We start from the raw sequence: 15,526 nt of genomic DNA on the forward strand, positions 1-15,526 counted from the left end.
GTTGGCGTTGAGTCCCAGCCAGACCGGCAGCATACACTGGATGTAATCGGTCATGGGCTGAGTCTTTTCAGCGCTTTCGGGGAGACCTACCAGTCTTAAGTTCTTCCTCCGAGCACGATTTTCCAGGTCTTCCGTCTTCGACTCCGAACAGGTGATGCGTTTAGCAGTGTCAGTGAGCTCTGTTTTCACACTCTGCAGGCTGTCCTAGGTGTCAACTATGCGCCCTTCTGCCTCCGTGAGCCGCTTAGCGGTGATATCTTGTTCAAGATCCGTAAAACTCTTTTGCACTGCATCGACAGAGCCGTTCATCTCGGCTAAGCGTCTCTCCACATTGTCAAGTTTTGCCCCAAAGTCATCGAGAGTACTTATTTTGGTGTTAATCAGTCTTACGAAGAGACTGCAGCTCATTTAGCTAAGTCATCCCGTGGACCACCCGTCTTGTTAGCATCATCAGCCACCGCAGTAGTTGTAGTTTTTGGTCTCTGGGAACCTCAGGTGCTGCTCTCACAGTCTTTAAGTGTCGTCTGTTTAGACATCTTTTAGAACTAATTAGAAGCGTTAATGACTAGGACTTTGTAAACCTTTAGCAGAGTTGCGGGGAGCACTCACTCTAAGCCGCCATCTTGATCGGTTGCTCAACAGTGGCCCCCAAATTTAACCTCTTAACTTCTTAAATTGTAAAAAAACATTTTCTTTATGTTGCCCGGTAACAGAGTCAAAATTGTTGATTAATTGAGAGTTGATAAGGTTATGCAATGAAAAAATTACCAAACTTCTCCTTGAAAATGGTGTGTTTTACCAATTCAGATGGTATTAGGTTTTACTAATATGAGTCTCTTGTCACGATATGAAATTGTGACTTGTTCTTGTTAGTTCTCCATCTTTAAAATCTGGGCTGATATATAGAAAATTTGGGTTTAAAGCAGTTTGTGGCTTTTCAAACATATGTATATGTTCTTCTTCCTACACTTTAAATTATCCTTGCTGTTTTTTTTTTTTTGATGTTTCCATTGCAGTTTTAGAGACGTTTTAAACTCCACACAGTCATTTTAATAATGTAACACGAGTGAAGAAAACAGCATTTTTTGCTTAGTTTAAACCAGGATTGAGAGTCGTCTCGTCAGTTTCGGTTGCTTACATTTGATACGAGGGTTGTGCGAAATCACTCAATATGACTTACACTCTGATATTAAGTGACTTTATAAAAAATGTGAACATTCCCGCTCACACGCAGATGTCTCCGCCGCTCTCTCTCTTATTTGGCTTTTAATTGTCTTTCAGCATGTTCTCAAGTGTTGCGACAGCAGAGACGCCGGCTCTCACTCCCCTTCATTAAACAGCAACAGCAGGCAGCAAAGAAAAAAAATCTACTGTACACTCCTCGCTCAGCTGCGAGACAAAGTTAGAAACACACTGGTGGCATGTGCTAAAAGCTGCTGAGCACCCGGAGATTTCCTTGAGGAATTGGTGCAAAGCAGAAACTCTGCTTTATTGGACAATAAATCCAAATAAATGCTGATGCTAATCCATGTCTGAGGGATGTTGCGCTAAACACTTTCCTAATTATTCACAAGTATAGGGTGGTAATATATGGCTGTTTATATGAATACAGCTGATTTTCCACTTTATCACTTTATTGAAAGTGAGACAAAAATCCCTGAATCTTCTGAATGTATTGGGTTATTGCATTTTGTTTTTTTAATCTTTATTTTTCAGGTGATTTGTTGCTTTCGTCCTGCTACATGTGTAGAGTTTATCTTTTGTAACATAAAGAATACCAATAAGAAGGAGATGGAAGAAGTAAATCGAGTAAGAGAATTAAGCAAAAGACCACAGTATGAGGTCCAAAAATATTTAACCTCTTGGGAATTAAGTCATAATATTACAAGAAAAAAGTTGCTGTATTACAAGAAGAAAGTAGTGCTAGAACAAGGAAAAAAGTTGTTATATTACAAGAATAATGTCATAATATCTTGTACTCTTACGACACAATTCTCGTAATATTGCAACATTATTCTCATAATTCTGTCTTTATTCTCACAATATTACAAATTTATTCTCACACTATTAAGACTTTATTCCCGAAGGATTACAAAACCATGTCTTCAGATTGGCCCTGATACTCGGTCGTACGTACACGTTGGAGTAAAAAACCTCCAGTTTCATCATCTCACTCTTCTTCTTCTTCCTCCTTCTGTGTTCACAGAACCTACAGGAGGTCTGGCTCAACTTCCCACCGCACCCCCTGCAGGTCAGTGGAGATATGTTTTTATTATTGATGTTTATTTTGGGGCGAGGTGCCTCTCATTAAAGCTCACCTCACCCCAAACACACAAACCTGCCATCTTTGAAGTTTGAATGTATGTTGTTCTTCTCTCTCTCTCACTCTCTCACTTTCTCTCTCTCTCTCACACTCTCTCTCTCTCTCTCTCTCTCTCTCTCTCTCTCTCTCTCTCTCTCTCTCACTCTCTCTCTCTCGCTCTCTCTCGTGTGTGCGCTGACAGAGGTGAGCATGCTGTTAGTGCTCTCGCCCGCGGCTGACTCAGAGCTTTATAGCTGTCACACAGCCTCCAGTAGGCCTGCATTGGTCTCTGTTGTTCTGCTCCCTTGTCTCGCTGCTCTCCATTTTAGTTCAGACCCTAATCCTCTTTTCTTTTTTTCCTTCATTCATTCACTCTCTCGCTGTCTTCTTCCTTTTCTCTCTGCCCTTCTCCATCATCCTCTGTCCCGCTCTCTGTCTCCGCGTCCTTCGCTCGCTTCCTTCGCTCAGATCGGCTCAGAAACACTGAACATGTCAACAGTGTTTGTTTGAAATTAGGATTTGGAAGAAGAGATCAAAGATGCCGTAACAGGATTACAGTCCCGAATCACATGATTCCTCCAGGGAGCGTCAGACATCCTTCTCTCCTCTCTGATGTCTGTGTGTGTGTCGTCTTTTAACCTCTTAATTCTCTCAGTCTTTTTGCGTCTGTCGTCTTTTGGACACGTTTTTATGTTTTGGCCCAAAATAACATCATGTTTTCAGTTCACATACACAACACTGTGTCTTTATCAGTGTGTAATGTAATTGTACTGCCTACTGCGGTTCCCAAAGACTGGATCGGGACCCACAGATGGGTCGCGGGAGATTTTTTTCCGGCCCCCCAAAACAAATAAGCTAAATTTTTCCAACCTTTTAAGGCAAGATTTATGGGTTCTTTTTTTCATTTCTATGCTACCTTCACCTGAGCTAACAGCTGGCAGTCACGTAAAAGTCAATTGTGGTTGATAGTCTTGGGGTTAGGGTTAGGGATAGTAACTTATTTTCTGAAATAGTCAGTTCAACAACCGTAACACATTCAAAGTCACTTAAGTCATCTTTCCAGGGGTCCCATGGGTCCTTGAAGCCCTTGAAAGTTTTTAGAAAATCACCCTGAATAGACATGTGTCATTGAAAATGCTTACATTTTGTGCAAGAAATAAATTAAGTTTATATTTAGGTTTGTTCTGACGACACCTACTGTTTCATGCCCTGCGTTGCTTGGTGTACGTAGACTTGGCCTAAGCAGAATAAACTTGGAGTCATAATTACAAGCAGTGTACAACTGTCTCTCTCAACTATTGACGTGAGATTCCGTGAAGAACAATGAGCGAGTAAAGTTAATCAAGAGATAGCAAATGACCAAGGTGTGGGAACCCTGTCTCTTGGTCCCAGATCATTTTTGATCTTGACTCGTACCTGTATTGTCTCACGAGCTAGCTGGACACAAGCAGCGAGTCCAACAAACCTCAAGTTGAAAACGCAAACGTCTCTCGTGCTAGCCGTTGTTGTGCTATTGCTAACAATATCAGTCAATTTTTGGTCCTGGAAAGTCTTTGAAAAGTCCTTGAATTTGATGTCAACCCAGGTGTGGGAAGCCTGAAAATGATAAATCTGAATCTTTGTTCATCAACCACCAAAATAAAAATATAATATTCATGTCTACCTTGGGATAGAGGCTCTTACAAGTTGCCCTCCCATCTTAAGCTGTATCAGCCCATCCAGTCCTTGAGTTTTAGGGACTTGGTCATGGAAAGTCCATGAAATTGATGCCAACGCACGTCTTCCTGATGCTCCGATTAAACCTCACCTGCTTCCCGAGTTGCCGCCATGTGATTGGCCAATTAGATGTCCACATTAACATGCAGTGGAACAGGTTGTTCATCAGTTCTCAGAATAAACTCATCACATCCAGCAGGCTGTTTTTTTCCCCGCCGAGTCTCACAGCGGTCAGGAGCACTGCCCCGGGGTCGGACCTGCCGCCGCTGTGCGGGGCGGCCAGAACCTCCACAGCGCGCCGCACAAGTAGTGATTAGCCGCTTCAGTGGCGCCGCCTCATTATCACTCGGCACTCGTCGTGGCTGAGGTTTCCTCCGGGTGGTCGCTCTGCAAGTGGGGTAATGCCTGTTAAATCGTGCCAACCTCTCTGAAGCTCGATAGCATCTTGACCTTTTTGGCTTGAGATGATCCAATTGAAACAGATTCACACAAAGAAGAAGAAGAAAAAACATTCTTTCCTATTATCCATTATTTTATTTATTTGTTTCATAACACATGAAGGCCCAGAGGAGTTTATTTAGATGAAAATATTCTGCCCAAATTCATAAGAAGGTGTTTTCCCCCTCTACTCACCGACATGAGGAAAGGATGAAACAAGAGTCGAAAGAGACGGCGTCTTAATGAGGTTTTGAGAGGAACGGGCGATGGCAGCTCGCCACGGCGCGGGTAATTATGCGTACACGCGTCTTTGGCATACACGCATACATTAGCCTCAACACCGTTGTGCCCCACGGAGCGCGGTGGTGCGCTCGGCGGTTGACAAGCACGTCTTTACGGCCTCCAAGTTTCGCTTGATTCACACCAGAGCCTCATTTCTCTCTACGCTCATTTTTCAAGACGTCATTTACACCAGATTTGGATTTAAAAATTTCTCCTTTGGTTTATCAGAGAAGATAAACGACTGATTGGGCCCCCTCCTTTTTTTAGGCCTCGATAGACCTCGACTGTGATTCTGCTTTCTATCTGGACTGAGCTTTTGAAGCCATTTCAAACATGTTTTTTTTTCTCCTTCCCGCTCTCCCTCTCCTCACTCCGTTTGAAGCCTTGCTGTCGGCCATCCCCCCCGAAGGACAGCTCGCCGCCTGCGAGAGCTGAATTCGTCAGATGTCATTAGCCGTGATGCCTGACATTTAAATGCCTTTCGTTAATTAACAGGAGGAAAAATAAACAGAATGTTTCTCATTGGCAGATGTAGCCATGACATTACAGGCAGCACTCCAATTAAAGAGTGCCGTGATTTTAAAAATACATCTTTTTCTGCTAAGTGCGTGGCAGTGGCTTGACACCACTCTTGGACTCTGAGAGGGAAAAAAAGAAGCTGTTTACTTGTCATTTGTCAATGAAAACATGAGGAGGAAGACGCTGACCGCCCGCCTTGACGACACTACCACGCTAACAAAGTCACCCGCCTTTAGATATCCACATGAGCCTACAGCGTGTGCTTTTCTTCCTTATTGGAAGAAAGACGTCTTGGTCAAGCTTTTACCAAGTAAACAAGTAATGCACTCTCTTTATTTAACAAACACTGGTGCCTGTATTTTCTCAGCATATCAGTCCGTTCTTAATGAGCTGGGTCATTTTTTGCCGGACCGGCCCACCTTATAAACCTCGCCAAAGCACATTCCAGACTCATCAAAGTCACATGGTTCAAGAGTGTCGGACGTGAAGCGGTGGAGTGAGGACGACTCCAGTCCGCCAGTTTCAGTGAGGGATGGAAAAAAATCCTGCTCGCCGTTTGACTCGAGACTTTTAACGAGTAAGAATTTTCCATCTGCTGCAGATCAAGCCAGTTTGTTTTGAGGTGAAACTAAACACACGCACACTAAACAGGCCCCTAGAGCAGAACACGCTCCACGTCAAGTTAAGGAATTTACTGTATATCAAGCGGCTTCATCGAGTGAGAGGGTTTATTTGTGTTTGGCTCAGGTATCCAAGATTGTAACCGTGTTGAGTTATAAATAAACAAGCTCCACTTTCAATTTTTACTAAATATCATCAATCAATTGTGAGTTTGTTTCACTTTTTCACCCCAGACTCAAATCATTTTCATGGAAACCAAACAAAAAGTCTTCATGGAAATCAATGAAATCCATCCACTGATGGGTTATGATGTCTCTGGTAGGGTTAGAGTTAGAACAGGTAATGATTGGTTCCTGGTTCTGGTTCCTCACTGGTCTGCACTAAAAAAGTATGATTAAACACCTGGACAAACAATACCACTATCATTATTTAAATTAAATTAAGTTTATTTTGTTTTGGTTTCTCTTCACCTTGTTTTACTGTAGCTGGTAATCAGAAAGTTTTTAGTTGGATTTAATTTGAGAGTAAAGTACAACTCTCCTAGTACAACTCTTTTAATAATCTTCCAATTAAAATTATTAAATTTTTTTTCATCCAAAAGTTAGATTTCATTATTTGGTTTGTGCACTATTTTTTATTTGAAATATAAACTGCACTACAGTCCAGACTTAAAACACTATGAAGTTGAGCACTTCATTTGTATTATTTGTTCTCTGTAGGGCTGAAACAATCGATTATTAAATGAACCGTCATCTATTTTGATCATCGATTAATCAGTTTTTTCAAGGAATCATGATAACTTTTTTTGTTTTTTCAGATTCATAAATTAGCTCAACTCATCCGTCCAAAAATCTGCACTAATCTAGATTTATCCATGTTGTCTTTTCTTTCTGTGTTCTGTCTTCTAGTATTGTCTGACCAGTTTGAGTCCAGTTGAATGTAAACATGCAGTAGTTACAGTATCTGGTATGTTAGTCTGACTATTTACAAGTCTGGTTTTGGTCGTGATAATGAAACATACTGAATCTAAAGTGCTCTAAACTGGTTATTTGACCAAACCATGAACGCAGACTTGGACCATACCATACATCAGTGTCTAAAACCTCGTTGACCTTCTCCTCCAGGTCCAGGAGCCTCAGACGGACCGGCAGCTGATCGAGACGTCCCCCGTCCTCCAGAAACTGACCACCTTCGAGACGTCCATCGGCGTCTTCTTCACGCATGTGCGTCTTCTCGCCAGAGCGTTCACCCTGAGGACTGTGGGCTTTAACCACCTCACCCTGTAAGTGCTGCAGTTACATTTTATCTTGCTCTCTCTTACAGCCAATAAAAATGCAAAAAATGAGGCACGGATGTAATTTGCGGTGGAAGCTGAAGCAGAAAGTAGCCAGGCGTTGTTCGTCGCTCCCCGTAGAGCTGACGAGAACACGGCGCTTTATAATACGATAGGAGATTCTGGGAGTTTCATCATTGACACATTGCTTTATAAAATTGTTGTTTTTTGCTTCCTCCCATGTCCCAAACCTTCCTGTATGACAGGAAGTGACTGGAATGTCATGTTTAAATCATCCATGTGTCTAATCCAGCGGTTTCACAGCTGAGACGGAGAGACAAGAAAGAAAGAGTCAGAATATCCCACGGGACACCAAAGTCTCCATATCTGAAGTCTATTTGTACCTGAGAGGTCGTAACCCCAGCCCCTCATGGGAAATAGAGATTTGATTCACAGGGTTCGTCCAGAGAGGAATGTTTCAAAATTGTATTCATCTCTTATTCTTTTCATATATATATCTTCAAGAATATATCTTCATATATATTCTTATATGTGTATATATATATATATATATATATATATGTATATGTATATGTACATATGTGTATATATGTATACATATATATGTATGTATATATATATGAAATATAGTTCAGGTCATAAACAGTTTTGTTTTTAGAGTGTATTTACCTTGTATTGTCACTCTCACTCTCCAGAGAGACAACCAGTGTACAGCTTTATAACCACATATATATCGACTTATATATACTAAAAATATTATTACCATGATATATATTGATATCAAATGATATAAAAAGTATGAAAGACTTCCTGTGTCTTTTTAGTTCTAGTTTTGAATAGAAAGTCAACAGTAGACGCATCATTTGTCATTGCTCACTTTAATTTGGACTGTGTATACGTTATGTATATGATTCCCCCCCACCCCGACACACACTCTCTGTTAGGAGAGATATGAGTTTTGTTTTCGCTCTGCTCTTCACTTTTAATGAACCATCACACAGTGATGCTGTGATACTGTAAACATCCTCCTCCTCCTCTCTCAGCTTCTGACATGACATTTGTTCAATATCCAGGAAACTTGCAAAGTTCTACAAAGAGGACTTTAAATTGATCGGTGAGGGGAGAGAACAAGAGAACAGAGGGTCTGTCCGTCTCTTACAAACACGTCGCCGTTCGTCACTGACTGAGTGGCCAGCGGCAGCCTCAGCCGCGGCTTGGAAACAAAAGCCTGTTTTTCCATACAAAAATGTTTGCCGCTAATGAGGCTGTTCAGTCCAATTTGAGGTGTTTGTGACTCTGAGAATGGAGAGGATTATTTGTGTGGCGGAAAAAGCTTAACTCACTTCTGAGCACCGCCACAACGCAGCACTGTAGCCAGTTTGACAGCTAAAGCAAATTAGTCCTGGCAGCACACCTCTGATATCTTATTGGCAGGCTGCACTCTGTAATTGCTTGCTTAGTTTCGCCACAAGGACATTGCTTTGTGTGTTTGCGTGGCTGTGTGTATGATGTTCACACACACACACACACACACACACGCAGTGCACTGCTGAGTGTGTTTAGATGCTTCACTTAAATGTCAAACCTGTCCTCGCTCATGGTCAGTGAAATCGACCACAGGTGCAGAGGTTCGTCTCCCACTGAGCTTCACTTTGACCAGTTTCTAACTCAAGGTTGATTCTGATGATATTTTTACAATAATCTAAAGTTATTCTGCTCAAATGTATGAAAAAAGACACATTTTCATATTCATACGACCGCAACCAATAATCAATTCATCGTTTGTTAACTGATTTAAAAAAAAACAATCCTTTATGACAGTAAACTGAAAACTTAACATTGACATTTTACTCCATTGACTGCATTTAATCAAGAACATAATCGACAATCAATCGATCAGGAAAATAATTATTAGTTGTGACCCTACAGCTAAAGAGCAAAAGACAATTCAATGTGTTTATAAAGCGCAATAATGAGGCATCGCAACACAAAAAAACTCTAAAGTAAGAAAGAGAAGAAATGAAAAATAGTTGAACTAAAAAATTATTAATTATTAAAGTAACAGTGCTGTGTGAACAAAGAGTAATTATCTGATCTAAAACTGGAACACATTAATTTCATTCTGCAGCTTAATATTACAACATTACAACATCAAAAACCCTGTTAAACTCAAAATATACAGGCTAGAGGCGCCTGACATCATCTGATGGATTTATCACACGATCCAGCTGCTGCTTTTCCACGATACAGTTGTGCCACGGCACGGCTCCACTTGGTTTTATTTCGCTTTTCCATTAGTGATAGTACCTGGTGCATTTTTTTTAGTACCTGCTCTGGGAAGGTTCCAAGGAAGAGACAGGAAGAGACGTTCGACAAAAGAATCAAAGCCGAAATGTAGATCAGTTAAAAAGACTAAACAACACTTAACAACATTTAGCAAAGGAAACGTTTAACAGAGGAGTCTGGTGTATTTAGTGACAGCACTGCTGTAAGCCGGTCGGTCGGGATCCGAATCATGTTCATGTTCAGTGGTATTTCACTTCAGTGGAGTATTGAACGATTCCGTGATTTTGAATCAACTGATTCTAATGATTCAGTCACACCGAAAACAACTGCTTTACAAAGTCACTAGTTTGTGTGGTTGTGTCGCATAGAAAACCACATCACGTTGATGAGGTACTATGGAAAATTAACCAAACCGAGTAAAGTGCCATTAGTTTCATGGATCTCAAACTGTGGTACGTGAGCTTCCTATGGTGGATACTTGGAGGAAGAACCAATGGTATTTGTTTCATTTTCTACGCCCTAAGTTCCTTACCTCCACTTCGATCACATGCACATACTGGTGTATATACAGTAGAACAGTGTTTCTGATTTTCCTTACAATTGAGGAAGGAAGCCTCACCATGCACAATGGTTTGAGAACCATGGTTTTAGATGATTGATCTGATGATATGCGGCACAGTCCCAAGGTTGTTTGTTTTTTTTTAAAAAGAAGGAGATGCTAGTCAAAGTCATTTGACCCAGGATTAAATGCTGATTAAATTTAAACCTTGGATTAAACTGTTTTTTGTTGACTAGTCACTGTTAGTGAAAACATCCTGGAATCCCTGTAAACACACCATAACAGTAGTTATGGTAATTTCCAAGGTCATTTGTGTTCATTCGCTCATAACGGCCTCGGCCACGTTGACCTAAATTAAGCTGACCCGAGTAAAAGTCAGAGCCGAGCAACCGTTGCCCAGAAGGACCAAAGGTCAAACCACAGTAGGTCCTGTTGTCATGATGGAAAGAAGAGCAAGGTCAGATAAATGGAGAGGGAAAGGTCAGATTGTAAGGAAGGAAGGAAGGCAGCAGAGGAGACAGGAGCCCGTTTGACCCTTTGCCCCCCAAACACTTTCTGCAGAAGTAGAGGACAAAGTGTCCGAGAAGAGGACAGAACAAGAAGCAAGGGTGGGAGTTGACCCTGGAGAGAGGCTGGAGAAAACTGGAGGCTTCCATCAGCTGGACAAATGGAGAGTCATGGCCCTCAGGCTCCGGCCTTCATTTCTCCTTTTCACAGAAAAAAAACAATATTTTTCCTCACTATTAGTTAGAAACACTGCATCTGGCTTTTTTGTGCTCATGGTTTTTTCAGTCAAAGCATTTTTTTCACTGTAGCATAATGTATAAGTTCTTTACTTTTAATATGAAAAAATACAGTATCGACTATATACAGGACATACACATATATATATATTACATATGTGTATATATATATATGTATATATATATATATATATATATATATATATATATATACATATATAATGAAAATGACTTTATATTATTAATCACATATACAGTGCCTTGTGGTAAACAATTAAACAAGACTTTTTATGGATTTCTCTGAGAAATGGCTTTCTTCTTGCCACTCTTCCATAAAGGCCAGATTTGTGCAGTGTACGACTGATTGTTGTCCTATGGACAGACTCTCCCACCTCAGCTGTAGATCTCTGCAGTTCATCCAGAGTGATCATGGGCCTCTTTGGCTGCATCTCTGATCTTCTCCTTGTTCGAGATGAAAGTTTGGAGGGACGGCCGGGTCTTGGTAGATTTGCAGTGGTCTGATACTCCTTCCATTTCAATATGATTGCTTGCACAGTGCTCTTTGCAATGTTTAAAGCTAGGGAAATCTTTTTGTATCCAAATCCAGGTTTAAACTTCTCCACAACAGTATCTCAGACCTGCCTGGTGTGTTCCTTGGTCTTCATGATGCTCTCTGCGCTTTAAACAGAATCCTGAGACTATCACAGAGCAGGTGCATTTATACAGAGACCTGATTACACACAGGTGGATTCTATTTATCATCATCAGTCATTTAGGACAACATTGGATCATTCAGAGATCCTCACTGAACTTCTGGAGTGAGTTTGCTGCACTGAAAGTAAAGGGGCCGAATAATATTGCACGCCCCACTTTTCAGTTTTTTATTTGTTAAAAAAGTATAAATTATAATTTTATAACTTTATGTTTGAATCCTCAAATGTGGCAAAAGGTTGAAAAGTTCAAGGGGGCCGGATACTTTCACAAGGCACTGTACTTAATCTCTTTAGAAAACAACCAGAAACTAGGAGTGTAGAGTGACTGCAATGACCAATAATCTGTCTTGTAGTCCGCGCCCCTAAAAGCTTCATGTAAATAAGATGATGTCGCTTACCGAAGATGCTCTTCTGGTTGCCATCGGGTGGCACAATGACCAATCAGTCCCTTAACCCTCTTGTGACCATCATGTTAATCAGGCCATCTGGATTTGTTGTACCTTTGAAAAAGTGGCGATGACAATAAAGACAATCTTACCTTATCTTATCTTAATTTTTCATTTTATGGCTGTAGAATTGTCAAAAAAAAAAAAAGTTCAATGAGTGACTCGCTTTCAATATCTGGCAGTTATTTATTCAACCATTTAGGAATTCTGGCACTTTTGCATGGAAGTCCTGAGGGCTACCATAATGGCAAGTATATGGGTGCAAAGCTCTGTTTCTCTGCTTTCCGGTATCCATTCATCCGTCTTCTACCGCTTGATCCTCTACATGAGGGTCGCGGGGCGGTGCTGTCAGCCGACAGTGGGCAGGTCGCCAGTCCATAGTTTCTGAATTTTAGTAGATAACACAAATGGTTTAAGAGTTACGGTAATGAGAAGCATGCATGCCAAATCCTGTTGGCGACGACGGTATGGTATGGTAACAAAAGGGTTAAAAAGAACAGAGATGGAGCAGAAGCCTTGTGCTTGTATGTAAGTTTACCCCTGCTTGGCTAGTGGGAACACAAAATGCGAAAGTGTGTGTTTTTTAAACTATAGCTCCAGCAAGGGGGGGTGAATAACCAGTGCCCTTAATACAGGACATATGTAAGCAGTATTAAAATAAGAGAAGAGAGAAAACTTGCAATTGTCCGACAAATCCATTTTGAGAAAATGGCTTCTCTCATGTTACCTCATTTTGCATCAACAAGGCCAATAGCAGAGCCTGTGGAGGCTCAAGCAAATTCTGTTTCTGACCATTTGTCTACAGCAATAAATAGTATTTAACCTTTCTACAGTGTTCCTTGAAGCCTCCCTTATTTTTTCAGCGTTTACAGTCTAATTTGACTGTCGAGTATTTAAACTGCTCTTTTATTAACACGAAAAACCTCAAAACATCCACTATATTTTTTGTTTATACCTTTTTTTTGAAACTATGAAAGAGTCTGGGTGGGGACGGTGGTGGCCACATGCGTGGGTGAGTGGTGTTGTGTGTGCTGGGTGAACCCATTCATTTTCCTCTGGGGGGTAACTCTTGACTGGGAACACCAACGTTGAATAAACTACTCAAATTTCCCTCATAAAAAAAATGGTTTTCAGCTTTTTTTGGGCTAAAAGATGAAAAAGTTGTAAAAATTCTGAGTTTTTAGCAAAACTTATTGTGGTTTATCTCCACAAATCCTTTTTAAATAGTTACGTCTTAAAATACACTTTACTGTTCAGGGAAAGTCATTTTATTTCAACTTCCTCACATTTTTTGATCAATTATTCCCAAACATTAGTTTTCAACCACCTGCACAAGAACATGCATGAACATTTCATGTGTGGACGTGAGGTGAGAGATGTCATTAAAGCTGTTGACTCCCCGCTGAGAGACTGCCATTTAAAAAGTCTGAAAAAGACTGTGATTGCAGTTTTTCAGTCTTGGTGGAGAAGTAATCATGTGCAGTGAGTGAGGTTTTTATTTCCTAGGGATTTTTTTTCACAAAAAAGAATAGGCTACAGGTGGAACAGTGGGGAGAAATTGGCAGGGTTTACAATCCCAAAACACTTTTTAAGATCAGGCAGTGGGTTAAACACAAAGACTTTATATCATTCACGCAGTAAAAAAATAAATAAAGTTTAAATTGTCACTTTTGGAGCATTTCGCAGAAAAGAGACCCTGAGATTTTTTATTTTTTTTTATTCCGCTGAAGCACCACTTTGAATTTATATTGATCGTTTTCATGTAGTGGAATTTGTCCTCACACTTTACAGTTTGTTACGATTGGATTTTTTTCCTATTTTTTCTTCCCTCCTTTAAAAAAATGACAGTCTTTCCAATTTTTAGTCAACACACAATAAACGACATCTTTACGATTTAAAAACCAATGAGTGGCGTCACAGTTGCTTAACAGACGTCTGCACATATTTTTTGTTTTATACTGGCATTAATTTACTTAGCAATCAAATTAAAATATGAATCAGAATTCAGGTCAACTGTAGAAACATAATAAAAAAATTTATCTACAATTCAAGAAATTGATGAGATTTTGAGTCTGAGGTATGTGTTTTGGTGTCAGTTGACAAAAAGCTTTTATTCTTTTTACATAAGTGACAATCATTTCCTTCCTTTTCCTTCCCTTTCTTCTGTTCTTAAAGAGTGGTGATGACAGAAACAAGCTATGCATCCTAAGACTCTGACGCTGGCCACATTTTCTTTGATCAAAAAAAAACCCTCAAACATTTCATCAAATCCCCCGTATTTCCCTTTGTGACAAAACTTTGGCTTAGATCTGAAACATTTTTAGTGAAAGGAAAAAAAGGGGTTTTGGATACTCAGTGATTCAGTGACTGTGTTGTTCTCAGCTTTACATCATCCTGCATTTAGTCAGCGGAAAATCAAAGTGAAAGCTGGACAGTTCGGAGCTTGTTAGGAGGCTCAGATTCTCCCCGGCTCATATAAAAGGCGGAGGCGGCGGGAATCGGACAATAAACTTTGACCTTTTCTCCCTCTTTGATGTTCTCCACCTCTTCGTCTTCCACCTCTGCAGTGTTTCCCCCTCTCATCTTTGAAAACTTCTGGCTCTCCTGCGAGGAGCTCATCTGCGCTGGCGGACGTGCACGCTCTGCTGCAGTCAACACCTAGCAGCTCGCTTTACGCCGCCACCGCCCCCCCAGCACTTCCTGCCCGCCTGGCACGGCACCAGCCCACTTCTGAAATGCTAATGTTTAATTCTGTTTAATTAATGACCGTTGCAGCAGCAGCAGAAGCAGCAGTAGCAGTAATGTATACCTCCTCCCTCCATCACTGCCTGTCTAACTCTGTGCAGGGAGCCACAGTATGTTTCACTGATGCTCAGACAGGAACTGTTCCGCGTTTCAAAGTCGCTCTACAAACCGTGTGCTGCTTTCATGGGCTCAGCATTTTGACAGGAACTCCTGCAGGTGAACCACAACCACACTTTTTGTTTTGTGGTTGGTTTTTCCTCAGGGTAAGGCTGAGCAAAATGTGAAAAACCAATCATGTCACCAGGAGTGGGTCAAAATACGTCTTTCATGCAATGCGATAATCGATACACCTTAATTAGTCCCTGCCAGTTTCACTCGCCGAGTTATGCTACCGCAGGTCTCCACACGGTGGCGCTGCTGAAATGAATGAGGGAAACTTCGGCAGGAGTTACTTGACTGGAGTTTTACGGCGGGATGATGGCGCAGAAAGCTACGTTAAGAGATGCTCCTTCCACGTTCAATACATAGACTTAGACTATGCACTTTGTTCTCCAAATCCTGCACTTTTAACTTTTCATGTTTGGCAAATGAGTTAAATTTTTAATAAATGATATCAATGTCATTTATTTATGTAGCCTGGTCTTCTTTTTTGTTGTCTTGTTTTTGCAGGGGCCACAACCAGAGGATGGAGTTCCTGGGCGACTCCATCATGCAACTGGTGGCCACAGAGTATCTCTTCATCCACTTCCCCGACCACCATGAAGGACATTTAACAGTAAGAGAACACAAATATGCGAATATCACGCTTATAGTATCACACTTAGCGTACAGCTTAGCCACTTTAGTGTTCCCACCAAATGGC

The 15,526-nt window shown here is 40.9% G+C and overlaps 1 protein-coding gene across 1 annotated transcript in view; it reads left to right on the plus strand.

Annotated features, from left to right (window-relative positions):
- The window catches only part of drosha (drosha ribonuclease III), a 116,482-nt gene that overhangs the window by 74,781 nt on the left and 26,175 nt on the right, over nt 1-15,526 (plus strand). Inside the window, exons 24-26 of the mRNA XM_044026078.1 lie at nt 2,207-2,251; nt 7,003-7,160; nt 15,334-15,439. Of these exons, the coding sequence (XP_043882013.1) occupies nt 2,207-2,251; nt 7,003-7,160; nt 15,334-15,439 (309 nt within the window). The remainder of the gene's footprint in view (nt 1-2,206; nt 2,252-7,002; nt 7,161-15,333; nt 15,440-15,526) is intronic.

This window comes from Solea senegalensis, linkage group LG1, assembly GCF_019176455.1.
Source record: "Solea senegalensis isolate Sse05_10M linkage group LG1, IFAPA_SoseM_1, whole genome shotgun sequence".
Classification (NCBI taxonomy): domain Eukaryota; kingdom Metazoa; phylum Chordata; class Actinopteri; order Pleuronectiformes; family Soleidae; genus Solea; species Solea senegalensis.